Raw genomic sequence first — 16,214 nt, forward strand, 5'->3', positions numbered from 1 at the left:
GAATTTCAGACTTTTAACTACAATTGCTCCTATTTATCTATTTGAATATTATCCACAAAATGCTTGACCCATTTTACCATACATTCTATAGTAGGTTATTCCTCCATTTCAAATCTCAACAAAAGTTTATACATTTTAGCAATCACAAGTTCATCATTTATACATAATTCAAATTCTGTTTTATCACATTCTATTCCTGGAACATTTTTATCCAGTCTTTTTCTTAGTTGTACGTATTAAAACCACTGAAAATTAAATCTCTCTCCAGTGAGGGGCAAATAACATGGATTTTGTTATTACATAGTTACTTTGTATTTTAATCTGATTTATATTCTTTCTTTTAAAGTGATATTCAAGATTTATTAGCTTTTAACATTCCTAAACTGATAAACAAGATGGAGACTAGCTCCTGATAAGAAAAGTTTGTTAGTACAAATTGGGGTCTGGTTTATATCTTTTGTGAACCCTAAACAATCTTTCTCCTTACAATGTATTCCCCTTCAGACCTTATTTTAATAAACATGTATGCTATTATCCTGTCCAATCAACTTTCCTCTTTCAGTTTTCTTTGTTATATTAATTATAAAAGGGGATGTAAGCTAAAGATCAGGGTTCCATCTTTGAATGAGGAATCCCTTCTGTCTGAATATTCTGATAAATTGTAATAAAATGATCTTCCTGTCTCGGTTTGTCTCATTGGAAAATATGCATCTGAGTCACGAGCCTAAAAAAACCTTTTTCTCCTAAAACACGACCTATCCCAAAAAGAAGGCCCAGCACTGTTTTGTATGCATGCGTTAAAATTAAGCCCTACCCTCCCAAAATTTGGCCCTATTTAAGCGACTTGCCGGAGTGGACGACAGCAGGCTTTTTCAGGTGGAGGGCTACCAGTAGCTGGAGTGACCATTACAGGTAGGCAAGGGTGTGTGAGGCACATGGGTCATATTGCTCGCTCTTTTTGGCCACGAAAGAAGCAGCCAGTGGCCAGGAGAGGCACATGGGTTGCATCGCTCGCTCTTTTTGGCCGTAAAAGAAGTGGCCCGGTGGCCAGGCCAGGTGTGTGGAGAAAAAATTAAAACACTCCTCAAAAAGAAGACCTCACCATTTTTTCTGGGGTCAAAAGACAATAAGACCCAGACGTATTTTTGAAGAAACATGGTACTGTCTGATACAGGTACTCTACTGCTAATTTTTCAATTTTAAAATCAATATTTAAGCTATATAAAATTCCCAAGAATTTTCATAAAAATAAATATTGCCACCAGGCACCCCTACATGAATTCCAACATTTTGCTTGAAGATTACTGATATGGTTTAAGCAGAAAGCTTGAAAGCTCAAAATACCTGTCTTTTGTTTTTTTAACATTGCTTCCTAGGCAATAACACACTGGTGGCAAAACCTGCATTTAGATTTACTAAGCAATGCCTTATTAACATTTCATTCTTTTATTTTCCATAGTAAATTGGAAAATGTCAGTGCTCCATCATTATAGTGCAGCTGACAGACGGGAGTAAATTAATTCCAAAACCTCTAAAGAAGCATTTTATTATAGCTATTTAGAGGAATGCAATGGGGCAGAGAAAATCTAGTTTCTATTTAAATAATTGGGGCAGTTTATATTGTGCAAAGTTTTATGGTCTATTCAGATGTATCAGATGTTCCAGGGCCAATTTCAGATGTATCTTCATGAAATGGAGTTTAAGGTATGATAAGGCAAATCTGCATCTGCTATTAAGTTTGCTGTCAGGAACCTCTTAGCATTGGAAAAGGTAAGAGGTTGGAATAGACTGAAAAGACTGCTATTACCTGTGGAAACTCACTGGTAACTTTAGCTTCTATCCTGTCTCAGAACCACCATTAACCCAGGGTGGTTATTATGGAGAAAAACTGGAGATGGGTGTGCTATGAATGACATCTTAAGCTCCCGGAGAAAAGGTAGAATGTAAATCTAATAAACACTATTTAGAAGTATTTGTGTTTATAGTGCCTTCAAATTGTCCAAACTAATATACTGAATGTGGATATTTTGTAAGAAATTATATGTGGTGAGTACATGAAAGAAAAACTGCAGTGACGTTGGTTAACACCTTGAAGCCCATCTCCCCTTTAATGTTTAATTCCTGTTTTAACTGCCTCCTATGGGAATATATTTATATAGAGAGTTTTATGTTTTAATTGTCCGCCACCCAGAGTGAGAAGGATGGTCTTCAAATTTGATATATTAAATAAATAAAACAATGGTAGTAGAATACATATCATTTTGGAACTCTTAAATGAGTGAAGAACATGGATATTTTTGTTATAGTTTGTTTGCTTTTGGAGATAATTATGAATACTACTAATATGCACATACCTCAAGATTCATTTTAAATTGACATATTTAAGTGATGATTTAACTACCTCATATCATGACACCAGTTCCAGAGTTATTTTAATATGCTAGGAAGAACTTTCAGAATTTACATCATAGGCCAGTATATTTTTTAACAAAAGCTTTACCTGCTGAGAGGATTTCATTGGGAAGACTGCATTTGATCTACATGAGCTACAAAATTATTCACAATTCAAAGCTTCAGTGTTTTAACATAAATGTCATATTTATTCCTCTGGCTTTCTTGCATACCTTTCAGCATGATGCCAGCCAGTGGGAGCTCATCTACTTCTCTTCAAGAATCTACCTGCCTTCTTCAGGCTTGTTCGTCTACCCCTCCTCCCACGCCATACATTTTGTCATCTCTCAATTATCATTGTTATGACACCAGGGCAAAAATAGCTTCAGAGAAAATGCAGTTCCATAGGATAGACTCATAAGTTTGTTTTAGCTAATTTTGTTTTTATAAAAATAGCTTAAAGAAATGAAATATGAAAACTCAGCTCCCAAAAGGATAATCATAATACTAAAATGTTTTGGTTTTTAGATGCCAGGACGCTTCACTTAGTTCCTGATTATAGGAATACTTGGTAATTAAAATGACAACAATCTTTGTAATAGCGGCTTATTTAACAGTTGGCTAAAATATTCTAAAGGATTTGAAATCATTCTCCTATGATCTGCTGATTGTGTGGGAAGTAGTGCTGCTTTCAAATTTGACAACTTGCAAAATAATGCAATTTATGTATCTCGGAAAGACATTAAAGCATGTTCAGAAACTTCTAGGATCCTGAAATACCCAATAGAGATTATCAGGCAGGGATCAAATGTTTGATTCTCTCATTAAGGAGAAAATACATTTTCTTGTAACATCATGTCTACTCTGTGGCCTAAATGTGATCTTGAATACAACATTAAAAGCTAAAACTACAAAATGACACCCTCAGAGGGTCCAATTCAGCTTTAATGAGACATCATAGTTTCCAATTATGCAAATTATCTTGCATATGCCTCTCAACCACATATCTCCCCACTCCTCCATTGTTTGAAGCAAGTTCTGCTGAAACATATTTCATTTTCCAGAATAAAAATACAGAACTCAAGCAAAAAAATAATAATCACAAAGAATTTGTATGTATATACACACAATGAAAGAGACTTGAAATGTATTAATCATAGGAAGACACATTTCCCCTTCACACAAACACAGAACAACTATTAATGAATTGATTAGATTAGGGTTGTTTTATATATAAGAATAGAAGAATTTGAAGAATGGGAGAAAGAGAAACAGGTGGGATTTCAAATATCATGGCTGACATTGTTGCTTGGGAAAGGTTGCTTGTCTCCTTGCATTTAAGGTTGTTTTTTTTTTCTGTAAACATAGCTGGTTTTTTATTTCCTTCCTCTTCCTTTACCTCTTTCCCTAAATTTCTTTGTTTTTATCCTATTTTGCTCATATCCCCACAATTTCTTTTCCTTTCCTTTGTAAACAAGCCCTTCCTGTTTGCTTCCTCTTTTTTTATTCTGCTGCTAGAAGGAAAATAATTCATCAGATAGTAGATCCTTATAAACAGAGCATCTTATTTTAAAAGCAATTTAATTGTAATTACTAATTCAATTTTTGATATATAATTACACAAATGCACACATACACACACATGTACAAATTTATTGGAGAGAGGTAGGGCTTATTATAGCTTAAATTGGCAGTTTAATTTTACAGATAGGAAAACTGAGCATTGAACACTGCCACTGGCTTTTTGTTTTTTGTTTTGTATCTACACTATTTTTTAGGAGCTAGCAATCTTCCTATTTTTAGTGTTGCCATCCTTTCAGGCAGCTATGATTCAGGTATGCATACTGTCAGTGTATAAGAATTTATGAACTGGGACTTCTGGTTGATGTTGCAGCGAGAACGACTGGAAAATAGCGGGCTTTGCCGAGCCTTGCAAAATCCAGCCCGTAACCACTGTTGGGAGAGCCTATGGGATCATAGCTGCCTTGTAGGGGTGGTGAAGGAAGGAGAAGTGCTTTGCTAACCATGAGGAACTCGCAATTTCCTTGTTAGGTCCGAAGCAATCTCTCCCAAACGACAGCAGGGACGACCACCATTTTTGGCAGCCACAAGCTGGATAACCAGGACCACAAGATTTGTGCTGGAGCGGTTCAGAGCATTGAAACTGGGTGAGATAATTACCAACTTTTACTCTAAAGACCTGATTTAACTACAAGAATTTTAAAAGATAGCTTCCAAGTCTAAGAAAGCGGTGATTAAATACATGGAATGGGGGGCGGAAAAATTGAAAATCAAGAGGTGAAAGAAGCCCAAGGGAAGCTTTAAAATACGAAAAGCTTGAAAAAAGCTTAAACAATTTGAAAGCTGATTTTCGGAAGAAACTGTCTTGTTTATTTGTATTTCTAAACCCCCTGGATCTATTGGATAATCAGCTGTATATAATTGGGAAACTAAATGTAGGGGTTTTGGAGGTATAATTATGGGATTGATGAAATTTCATTAAGCAGGAGTTTTTAAATATTGAGACATTGGAATTATAGAAATATACCGAGTAATTTTTATTAAATTGTTATAAAATGGATTTATAGGGGATAATAGAGGCATATGAAGAAATATTCTTGATGCTAAAAAGTGTGCATGAAACTATAAAGAATAAATAGACAAGGGAATTGTTTAAAGACACAGAAATGAATATAGAAGTCAACAATTGGGGGGAAAAGAAGAACACGATATTCAAGAAACAGACAAGAATTTAAAAGAAGCAGTGGAAGGGAAAAATCAAAATGAGACGCAAAAAGCTATAAATAAAGAAGAGAAAGGATTAATAAGTAGGAATCAATTAGATAATTCCTTTAAAGCTTATAATAGAACAGAGAGAAAAAAGAAAAATATCTTTTTTAAAAAAAAGGAAGTTTGTTGATGGGTGTTCAAATAATACAGCAGAAAGAGACAAAGGTATCCAGAAGGGAATGTTCAGTAGGCACAAAAATATCAAAACAAGCTACAAGATTCCAAGAGAGAGAGATAAAAGGCTGACTAAAAAGTCAATAAATGATGTTTTTAAAAGGTTAAGAGATGATGGATAATGAGAAAATATATTAATAAAATGGGAAAATACAAATAGGGAAAATAGTAGTATATATATTAATAGATAATACAACTTATTATAACCAAAAATAAATTAAGCTTAGTAGATGGAAATGTAGGATTAGGTAATTTAATTGTATTATTAACATGTATTATTAATATTAATAGTGTGTTAAAGTATATTGTGAATTTAAAATATTAAGGATTAGAACTTGTGGGGATTTTGAGATATACTCTATTGATTAAATATTGTTAATATTTGGCTTTATTAGTAATCTTACACAGTTGGAATATGGAAGTTATGGTGGAATAAAGAGTAATTCTTAAAATATCAAATATTAGTAATTTAGTAGTAAATATTAGTAAATTAGTAATGTGATAACAAATACATTGCGTAAATTCATTGTTAAATGAATTAAAGGGAAATATGAAGAGAGAATAGTATTGTTGAAGTTGGAAGATTAGAATTACACATCCTTATTTGTATTATTATTGTTAGCGTTGTTTTAAAAAGATTTGATCCAGTCAATACACTGTCCACAAAATATGTAAGGTGTGAAAAGAAAACTGCAAATAAAACATGTTTTTTTAAAAAATTATGAACTGGAATAGCCATAGCAACAAGTCAGCCAATGGGAACTGTTTGGTGACTGAGACACAGGATTGGTTGTCTGAGCCATGTGAGACGGCTTTGAGCCTGGATGTGGCTTAGCTTAACTGTTCTGTGCTGTGAGAGTTCATTTGTCTTTGCTTGAGTGTACTTGTTTCTTCTTCTTCTCTCTACCACGTTGCAAGAGCTGCATGGGTATTGTATATATGCATCATGTTTTATATTTTTGTACATAAAGAAGTTTCTTCTATATAATGAATCCTGCTGAATTATTTACTTGTGTGCTGGCTGGATCACTACAAACTCTGATACATACAAAACTATGAAAATACATTTGGTATTACAATAGAACACAAATATGCCATACATATTTAATATGTTGATCTAGAACAACATATATATAAGAGAGGCTAATATATAGGAAACACATTATTTTTATAAATAATTATGGTTATTAGAGAATTGTTCTTCGTTACACATTTTTTCATCATTCTTAGTAGTTACAGTAATTTTATGCTACAGTAATTTCTCACATTTTAATACCACTAATCCAAAGAAAGATTTATTTGTTTGTAGTGTTGAATAATTGAATAATAAATTATACTTCGTGATTTTATAGGCATTAGGAACTAACAACAGCATTCCCTATTAGGAAATCAATGTTAATCAATTCATCCTCAGTTCAGACAATATCCATCACATCAAGTTATTTTTTTAAAAAAAAATGACTGAAACTAAACAACCTTTAATATCTATTCACTAGAACTGTGATGGCAAACCTAGGGCACACGTCCCACAGATGGCATGCATAGGCCTCTCTGCCGGCATGCGAGCCCTCACCCCCACCTCAGCTGAGCTCTGCATGCAGGCCTCCCGCTGGTCACCTGATTTTTGGGTCTCTGCAGCGCTGTTTAATCAAAATGCAGTTAAAACACTATTCAAGCTATACAAGTACAAAATATAACTATATATATCCAACAGGAACAGGAAGTGCCTCACAGGAGCAGATAAAGGTAAATCCTAGAGAGGCAGGAAATGCATCACTGAACAATGGAGATGAATGCTACAGAGGAATAAAGCAGCAAAGAAGGCTGACATAACACCTGTAACACCGTATGCATACAGAAGGGGGCAAGGGAGCGTGGAGGGGGGTGCAGCGCGCCCCTCTCACACCCCATTTTTGGTCTCGGGAGGCCTACTAGGCCCAAAGCGGGGTGCAAGGGGGTCACGCGTGCATGCGTAGGGAGGGTGTCGTGCGTGCATTGTATTATGGGTGTTGGCATACACACATACATGCTTTCGTGCATGCGCGTGCGCTTTCGGCACACAAGGACGAAAATGTTAGCCATCACTGCACTAGAACTTCAGAAAAATAATATATATATTTTTTTAGTAAAGCCACACACTTTGACCCTAGCAAATTGCAATAAATATTACTCATATGAATAATAATTTGGATGTTGAAGATGAGTACTGTCCTGTACCAGCAATTTTTCTTTTAGCCATCTCCCATTTTCCCCTAAATTTTTCCTATTTACATAAGAGTCTTAATCTTTGCATATAAGTGTTTTACAATTTTCAGACTTCAGTAGATTGAGATCTTTTGGATTATAGGTTACATCTTATACAAATAATTACCCTTTCATATTGCAACTAAAAAGAAATGATTTAATCCAGTATACAATCACTTTTAAGCACTATTTAGTAAACATGAAATACCTTTACCTTATTCTGTGTTTTGGAGCTGATGGGTTCCATACTCTCATCTCAGGCTCACTCCCTGGGCAGATGATCAAAAGCCTGTGGGAAGGTATTTCTTTTGTCTTGGACAAAGAAATCCAAGATGGGACATTCTTTGTTATAAAAAAAAGCAACAACTGCACTTTGGAAGAATGTTCCTCATTCATCAGATGTATTAATGTTTCTTTTATCACTTCTGTCACTCTTACATTTTCTACCATGTGGGTCTTCTGAGCTGAATTTGCAGCATTGCAAAATTATAAGGTGTACCATTTTGATATCAATATTGTTGTCTGGATGCATTTACAACCATCAAATGAATTAGAATTGAAATATTTTATAGACAGTAATTGGGCTAATGATGTAAAAAATAGAAAGTCAATTTTAGGATTTGTTGTAATGTTTGCAAACACACTAGTTGCTTGGAAATCTAGAAAACAGACTTCAGTTGCCATTTCCCCAGTTGAAGCAGAATTCATATCATTGTCAGAGTTGTGTTCATGTTCAATAATATACAATTATTAAAGGATTTGGATATTGAAGTGAAAGGAACTATACCAGTATTTGAAAATAACACAACATGTATACAAATGGCAGCAGGTCAGAGTAAAACCCAGAAGCAAACATGTTGACAAAAGATATTGTAATATCAAAGAAGCAGTGAAAGAAAATGTAATAGATCTAATTTGTTGCCCATCAAAAGATAATTTGACTGATCTCATGACAAAGCCATTGTGTATACAGAAACACAAGCATCTTGTGAAACAACTTGGTTTAAATGCTGTTCAGCTATAAATTGGAGGGATGATATTTAAATTTAGTACCTGGAACAGTGGGGTTGTGCAGTGAGCAAGAACACAGTTGTGGTTGTTTGGTTGGAGAATGCTGGCTTCTGCATGAGGCAATCTGTAGTGTGATTGGTTGCTGTCAGTGTGGAGGGGGAGTTTCCCTCCCCCCCCCACCACTTTTTTCTTCTGTGGGCTCTGTGATTTACCTCATGATGTAGTGGTGTGTCTGTCTATCTTGTTTGCTGTATATATAGATGTAAAATATATTTATTTATTAAAAAACTACAAGTTCATGTCAGCATCTCTGACTTCATTTGGACATCTGCTGCACAATTCCCTGGCAAGAAGCAATGGCATTTTGGAAGCATAGAGCTTTCACAAGGAGGAGAGAGTACATTCCATCAAAAAGAAGCCTAAATTAAGAGAATGCACAGTCCAATCTAGGGGGAAGAGGTTCATGGTAGACAAACCTGGAATTTCTCAGGATATATCTTGGTTAGAAAGTTATAACTTTAGTTTGGCAAGATTCTGTCCGTTAGGTGTAAGCAAGTAAACGATTGGACTCAATTGGTTTTTGCTGTGTTATCTTTGGGGTTGAGCCTGACATAACTGCAAAAAAAACCCCTCCTATTCAACACACGTAAGATCTGAATGAGCAACCTGTCAACTCACAAAGCATTCCTGACCTGCCCTCAAGTTGCCATAGGCAGCGGGATGGGGAATTGAGCCTCGCAGCTGCATCGAGGAACTTGCATTTCAGTTAAAACAAAGCACATTTCAGACGGCAATGTCAAGGTCATCTCCAGGGTGACCCACAGTGACCAGACAGAGTAACTTCTACAATCCGCGAAATTGTTTCGTTGGGAAATGTGACAGATGACACACCTTGGGGGGGAGGGGTAAACAGTGTCAGAGCCAAGGCACGAATTAAGTGAGGTCAGAGTTGGCTTCACTTAATTTGTGAATAAAGTTCCTAATAAATAACTGGATTTCTTTTGAAGCTTGGCTTGAGGCTCATAATTTAATTAGGGCATCGGTCAGAACCCTGACGGCAAGCCAACTCTCTTAGTTTTGAAACTAATCAAAATGACCAGGATTCCTGAGCTCTCCATTCACTCCCCGACACCTGGGGTACATGGAGAGAAACTCAGGCTACCATGGCAGAGGGCAGACGATTCGAAGAGAGCCTGCTCCAGGTGATCCAGAGCAGGGCAGAACTTGCCCCCAACAAGGGAACTCCAGGAACCAGCAGTCCAATTGGAACCAAATTGCAACCCTCTCTGGACATCAAAGCCAAGACAACCAAGAAGCCTGCCCCAGCGACCAAAACAAAAGGATAGTGGTATTCCTTTAGACTTCTTCTTACATAAAAGGAAATATATATGGATATAAACAATTTCTTGAAAAGCATATAGAAATAAACCTCTTTGATAGTTGTTCCACAGTTAAGTAAAGCACTGAATATGAAAATATTTTATGAGAATTATAATACCAGTGGTGGGTTCCTCCCGGTTCAGCCTGGTTCCACTGAGCCGGTAGCAGTGATATGATGTCACCGAACTGGTTCTGCCCCCCGCCCCCCTGCCCCCTCATCCACTCCCTGTGTTATTCTTACCTTTTATTTGGCCCCATTCCCAATCTATTGCTGCCTCCCGAATCCCTGCTGATGGCTAGAGGGAAAAAAACTGTTTAAACTCTTGCTGCCGGGCTTCAAAGGGCCGCCCTACAGCTGATCAGTGTTAAAAGAAAACAAATGAGTAGACCGGTGCCTGCAAAAATAAATGGGTAGACCGGTGCCTGCAAAAATAAATGGGTAGACCACTGCCTGCAAAAATACATGAGTAGATCAAGTGCCTGCAAAAATAAATGGGTAGATTGGTACAGCTCTTCAAGCAGTTAAAAGCCTGGTAGACCAGTACCTCTGCTAAATCTTAAATAATTGTCACATGACCATCAAGCCACACCCACAAAATAAGCCACACCCACAGAACCGGTAGTAAAAAAAAATTATAACCCATCCCTGTATAATACTATAGTCTTACTAAGTATCACTGAAACTAGTTGCTATGTATTTGATATATGTATAGGATTGCAGTGTAATGAACAGTATAGAATTAGAACACAATTTAGAGAAGGAAACAATTTGTTTCAGAGGTAACAGACTGGTTGTAATTAAAAGAGAGATGCACTACAGCATTGTCTCTCTTCATTCATGCATTGTCCTCTTGTTTTATGGGATACTGATTTCATCCTGAAATAATCTGTGTAAAAGATACTCACTATAATCAGAATGGCCAAATACTGCTTAAACTAAAGAAGGGACAAGAAAAAGGAAACAGTAGAGAAAAGAAAATATGAGCAACTTTATGAGTTGTGTTCCAACGTCCTCCCCAAGATCTTTTGCATTTTATTTTCCATTTTGGTTAGTTACATGGTCACTGGCTTCCACCAGGCTTCTGCATGCACCTTTTGACAGCTTCACAAAAAGGTCCACAATACAGAGTTTCATATGTGGGAAACGTTCTTACATTCAAAATAGGGTGACAAACAGTTTCTAGAGAAGGTCTTATTAAACAGTAGGGAGAGAACATAGGTTATCACACAGTACCTGGCAACAAAGCATCATAGACGTTGAATAGACTAGAACAATTTTATCACAAAAATCACAAAAAAGTAAAGAATCTCTCTGTTATGCAAAATATACATTTTAAGATCTATTTCATATTTTCCACTTTATATTTACTAATATTTTGTGATCATTTCAATAAAAAAACTATAATATATTTAACTGCCCATATTTTATTTCTTTCAATACCTATGAGGTAACAATGAAGTAAATCAAAACAACAACAAAAAGCATCTATACAATTCTGGTGAAGTCTGTGATTTTTTTCTTCAGCTTACTACTTTCACCTACATTCACACATCTCTGATCCAGATCAAAACTAAACCATCTCTTGGCACATTCACTAGGATTCATAAAAATATAGAAACAGCAAACTGAGAGTGCAAAGACTTCTTGAAAAATCCTATGACATTGATGTTCTTAAGTTACAAACTTTGCAAAAATACAGTTGCTATGAGGAAACATATGTGTTAACATCACTATTGTTAAATTGTGTGCCTTTTATGATCCACAGTATGGCCTGTTGTAGTGACCAAGAAGAATACACAAAGAGTTGTGTTGGTCTTTTTTCATGGGGTTTCAGAGATGCAGCATCCCTTGGTGTAGACGTCTAAAGCTGATATTCCATGCACACACATTTTATTTACAGTTGACTCATCAATAGTGACTAATAACTGCATCTGCTGGCAGCAGCTGTTAAAATTGGTCCTTAATCCTCATAACAAGCTCAACTTCCATAGGAAATTAGAAGAATCTCTTCAAGGCGTTAGGTGATGATCAGGGCCCATTCAGGAGGAGCAAACTCTTTCCAGTACAGTCCTTGGTATGGCTAAATTCCATTGTCCCTTTTTCAGCAGTCAAAAATCCATGATAAATTCTGTATAACACTGTAGCCAATAATAGCAGCATCAGATATTAATTTCTTGATGAATCTATTTTCATATTAAACATATGTACTGTACAGCTATATCTGCAAGTGCTATTACCAAAACAGAATGTACATCTCCATATATAAGAAATATTAGTATTCAAATACAACCTTGTACATTTTTATATAACATGCATCTTATGCAAAGAATGTTACATGTTTAGATACATCTGTTTTCCTAGCAATCCTAAACATACAAAAATCTGGGAATTTTCAACAATCTGAACTATCTCTTATAATACTTTTTAAAAAACTTTAGATTTTTAACTCTTTCACATTGTTGGGTGTTTTTCCTCACCAGCCCAAAACTTCATATCTGCAACTAAGTTCATGATGTTGCTTAAACCATGTTACCTTGTTTTTATTATAAAGAAAAAGCAATTATAGAGAATAAAATTTGAACATAAAGATGAATGCAGATTGTAAAAATGTGGGATTGAAGCAGCAATCCTAATGAAATGACAAAACCATTGCTAAATCCCACCTTTTGAAAAATGTTAAGGAAGTGGCCATTTATTAAGCTATACTTAGCATATGCATAGATACATGTATCAAAAAGTGGGGGAAGGAAGCAAATGCTTTTAGTAGCTAAACTTACATGAAAAGAGCAGCTTTGAAGAAGGCAACTGTGGAACATCAAGACAGATGAAAAATACAGACAGAAAAACAGTAACACAACACACAAGACAAAGCATTTAAAGAAAAAAAATAAAGAAACATTGACAAATAAATTGTGAAAGCCTTAGCGTTAGAGGTTTACGGCTGGTCAAAACCCCATTTTGAAACTATTATCCTCTTACAGCTATGACAAACCCAAACTATATATATATATAGTTATATAGATATATATATCTATATATAGATATATAGATATATATATATCTTTATAAATATATATATCTTTACTTGGTGCTCTGCATCTGAAAATGTTGAAGAATTCTGGAGAAGACAAATGACTGCACTACCAAGCAGCACTTGCTAACTTAATATTGCAAGCCTGGATTGTGTTTACCTTTCTTTCATGTTTTGTGCCTTCCCCAAGCCATTAAGAAAGAGATCTGGCCTCTCCTTGCGTGTACCCAGTAATGACAACCTCTTTGCAGTTATCTGTGTGCAAACAACCGGAAATATTCAGAACTCTGATATATTAACCCAGTACCAAAATAAATCAATCAAGAAATAACATTTTTGGAAAAAAAACTTAAAATAAATCAAAGAGAACCAAAATAAACACAAACTACCCAATCCCACATGCAGACCCATCGAACATCGCTCTGATTTCAATAAGATGGTACAATTAAAAACAACAACAAATCTACACAGTCTTAGGTCATCTATGATTCCAATTAATCTGCAAGATGGATTTCAGAAAATGGAAACAGAATGGTCAATGAACATGATTAGACTGAAGTCACACCCTATGCAATTATGACAAGATCTCAGACATATTCAGAACAGGTTGGAATCACAAGAAATGAAGGATGGAATGGAATAATTATCAATGGAAGCACATTTATTTAAATATATCTCCCTGAAAATATGGTCATTTATTTACATTGTTCAGGTTTTTTTTTTTTTATTGCTGTGGTAATGTAGGACAATAGCGGTGAAGAGAAAACAAAGCTACTGTATTTTAGAGGATCTTACAAGCAAAATTAGGATATCCAGCTATCCAAGTGCTTCTGCTGGACACTAACAAGTATAACACAGATTTATACTTCTGTCAATAGAACTTGGTTAATGCTATAGCTATTCCGTTAATTAATAAGCAGCATTTAAATTGCAGAAATGTAATCAATTTATAGCTTCTGGTTTACAAGATAGATGGGATTGGAGATCGAGAGCGTCTTAGACAAGGTGAGCTGTAAGGTGATATTACTGGAGACAGTCTCAAGGCATTGCCTGCCATGCCAGTTATGTTGTTTAAACTTCTGGATTTTTCATAGCCTTTCATGAGAAAATGCAGACATTAGTTGAGTTCAGTCAGAAAATAGGCAAACAACACAATGCAATGTAATAATATGTTTTCAATGGGTGCCTATAAAAAGTCCTAATGTTTTCTTAAATAATAGACAAAAAGATAAGATGCCACTATACTTATCAATAAAACTTATATTTTCTGTACATTTTAAGTGGAAAGACCACTGGCATATACTTGCTATGTCTCGGTTTCATCAATGATATTTAAAAGAAATAGTGTAACTGGCTCTCTTATAATGTAAGTCTGTATCATAGTTATAGAACAGTTTTCCCCATCCAGCAATCAGAATGCACCAGTGGAATTTTATTGATAAGTATAGTGACACTAAACTAGTTCTGTGACCTAGAACATTCTATACCTATATTCATGAAGCCTATTTTTTTTTATTTGTAACCCCAGAGGTTACATTTATTTTGTTAAATCGTTCCATATGCAAAAGTGTTCCCATCAGGCATTCAACATCATACATTTAATACTATTTAAAATTTGATATATTTGAAATATTTACAAGATTTGAAATTTATTAAAATATGTGTATATTTTTAGTGTTTAATTATTCAGTAAAATCATAGTATTAAAGTTTTCTAATGGCTATTTAAAAATAAAGAGTGAGTGCGCACTTAGGACACTAAAATGAGCAGTATTTAGATGTTATTAAGTAATCATTACATCTAGAGTTATAGAAACTCTCTTTTGATAGATCATAAAACCATGTTAGAAGTAAGCATTAGGCTAGGTGCTCGCTCCTCCTTCACTGGTAATAGGATACTGTTGTATTATCTTATCTAAACTAGAGTTTACTAATTTATTTATTTATTTATTTTATTTTATTTATTAGATTTCTATACCGCCCTACTCCCGAAGGACTCAGGGCGGTGCACAGCCAGACAATAAAAACACATACAATACAAAATTTAAAAAATAGAATAAAATCAAATTAAATAATTTTGGCCCCGACAAATTTAAAACCCCAAACTTTTAAAACCAATTTAAAATTGAATATATAAATACTAAAAGATATTTAAAATTTTAAAAATCTTTTATAAAAGAGGGGGAAAATTAGGCCAGGCCGGCCTGGTGAAATAGTAAGGTCTTTAAGGCGCGGCGGAAGGTGCGCAGATCCGGGATCCTCCGTATCTCTGGGGGGAGCTCGTTCCAGATAGTAGGTGCCCCCACAGAGAAGGCTCTCCCCCTGGGGGCCGCCAGTCGGCATTGTTTGGCTGACGGCACCCGGAGGAGCCCCTCTCTATGGGAGCGTACCGGCCGGTGGGAGGCTATTGGTGGTAGTAGGCGGTCCCGCAAGTACCCGGGTCCTAAGCCATGGAGCGCTTTAAAGGTGGTAACCAAAACCTTGAAGCGCACCCGGAAGACCACCGGGAGCCAGTGCAGCTCGCGCAGGAGAGGTGTTACATGGGAACGCCATGTCGCTCCCATTACCACCCGCGCGGCCGCACTCTGCACCAGTTGGAGCCTCCGGGTGCTCCTCAAGGGGAGCCCCATGTAGAGAGCGTTGCAATAGTCCAGGCGGGAGGTGACAAGGGCATGAGTGACCGTGCGTAAAGAGTCCCGATCCAGAAAGGGACACAACTGGCGAATCAGGCGAACCTGATGAAAAATCCTCCCGGTCACGGCCGTCAAGTGCTCTTCTAAAGACAGCCGTGAATCCAGGAGGACGCCCAAGTTGCGAGCCCTCTCCGTGGGGGCCAATGATTCGCCCCCAATAGTCAGTGATGGCGTCAACTGACTATATCGGGACGTCGGAAACCACAGCCACTCAGTCTTGGATGGGTTGAGCCTGAGCCTGTTCCTCCCCATCCAGATCCGTACGGCCTCCAGGCACCGGGACATCACTTCAAGGGCATCGTTGGGGTGATCCGGGGTGGAGATGTACAGCTGGGTGTCGTCAGCGTACTGATGGTACTCCACCCCGAAACCACGGATGATCTCGCCCAGCGGCTTCACATAAATGTTGAACAGGAGAGGCGAGAGGACCGACCCTTGCGGCACCCCACATATGAGGGGCCTCGGGGTCGACCTCTGTCCCCCTGTCAACACAGACTGCG

General features: G+C 36.6%; 1 protein-coding gene across 7 annotated transcripts in view; it reads right to left on the minus strand.

Moving 5' to 3' along the window:
• Window positions 1-12,019: 12,019 nt before the first annotated feature.
• The window catches only part of KCNC2 (potassium voltage-gated channel subfamily C member 2), a 71,907-nt gene continuing 67,712 nt past the window's right edge, over window positions 12,020-16,214 (minus strand). For 4 of the 7 annotated variants that reach the window (XM_070947091.1, XM_070947088.1, XM_070947085.1 and 1 more), the window contains one exon: window positions 13,984-14,117. In XM_070947091.1, the coding sequence (XP_070803192.1) occupies window positions 13,984-14,117 (134 nt within the window). Of the gene's footprint in view, window positions 12,130-13,215; window positions 13,278-13,983; window positions 14,118-16,214 lie in introns of those variants that run through there. The other 3 variants (XM_070947092.1, XM_070947089.1, XM_070947086.1) reach the window with 2 other exon arrangements.

The sequence above is a fragment of the Pituophis catenifer genome, unplaced genomic scaffold (assembly GCF_029215685.1).
Source record: "Pituophis catenifer annectens isolate HBS135680 unplaced genomic scaffold, rPitCat1.0.hap2 SCAF_7, whole genome shotgun sequence".
NCBI classification, from domain to species: domain Eukaryota; kingdom Metazoa; phylum Chordata; class Lepidosauria; order Squamata; family Colubridae; genus Pituophis; species Pituophis catenifer.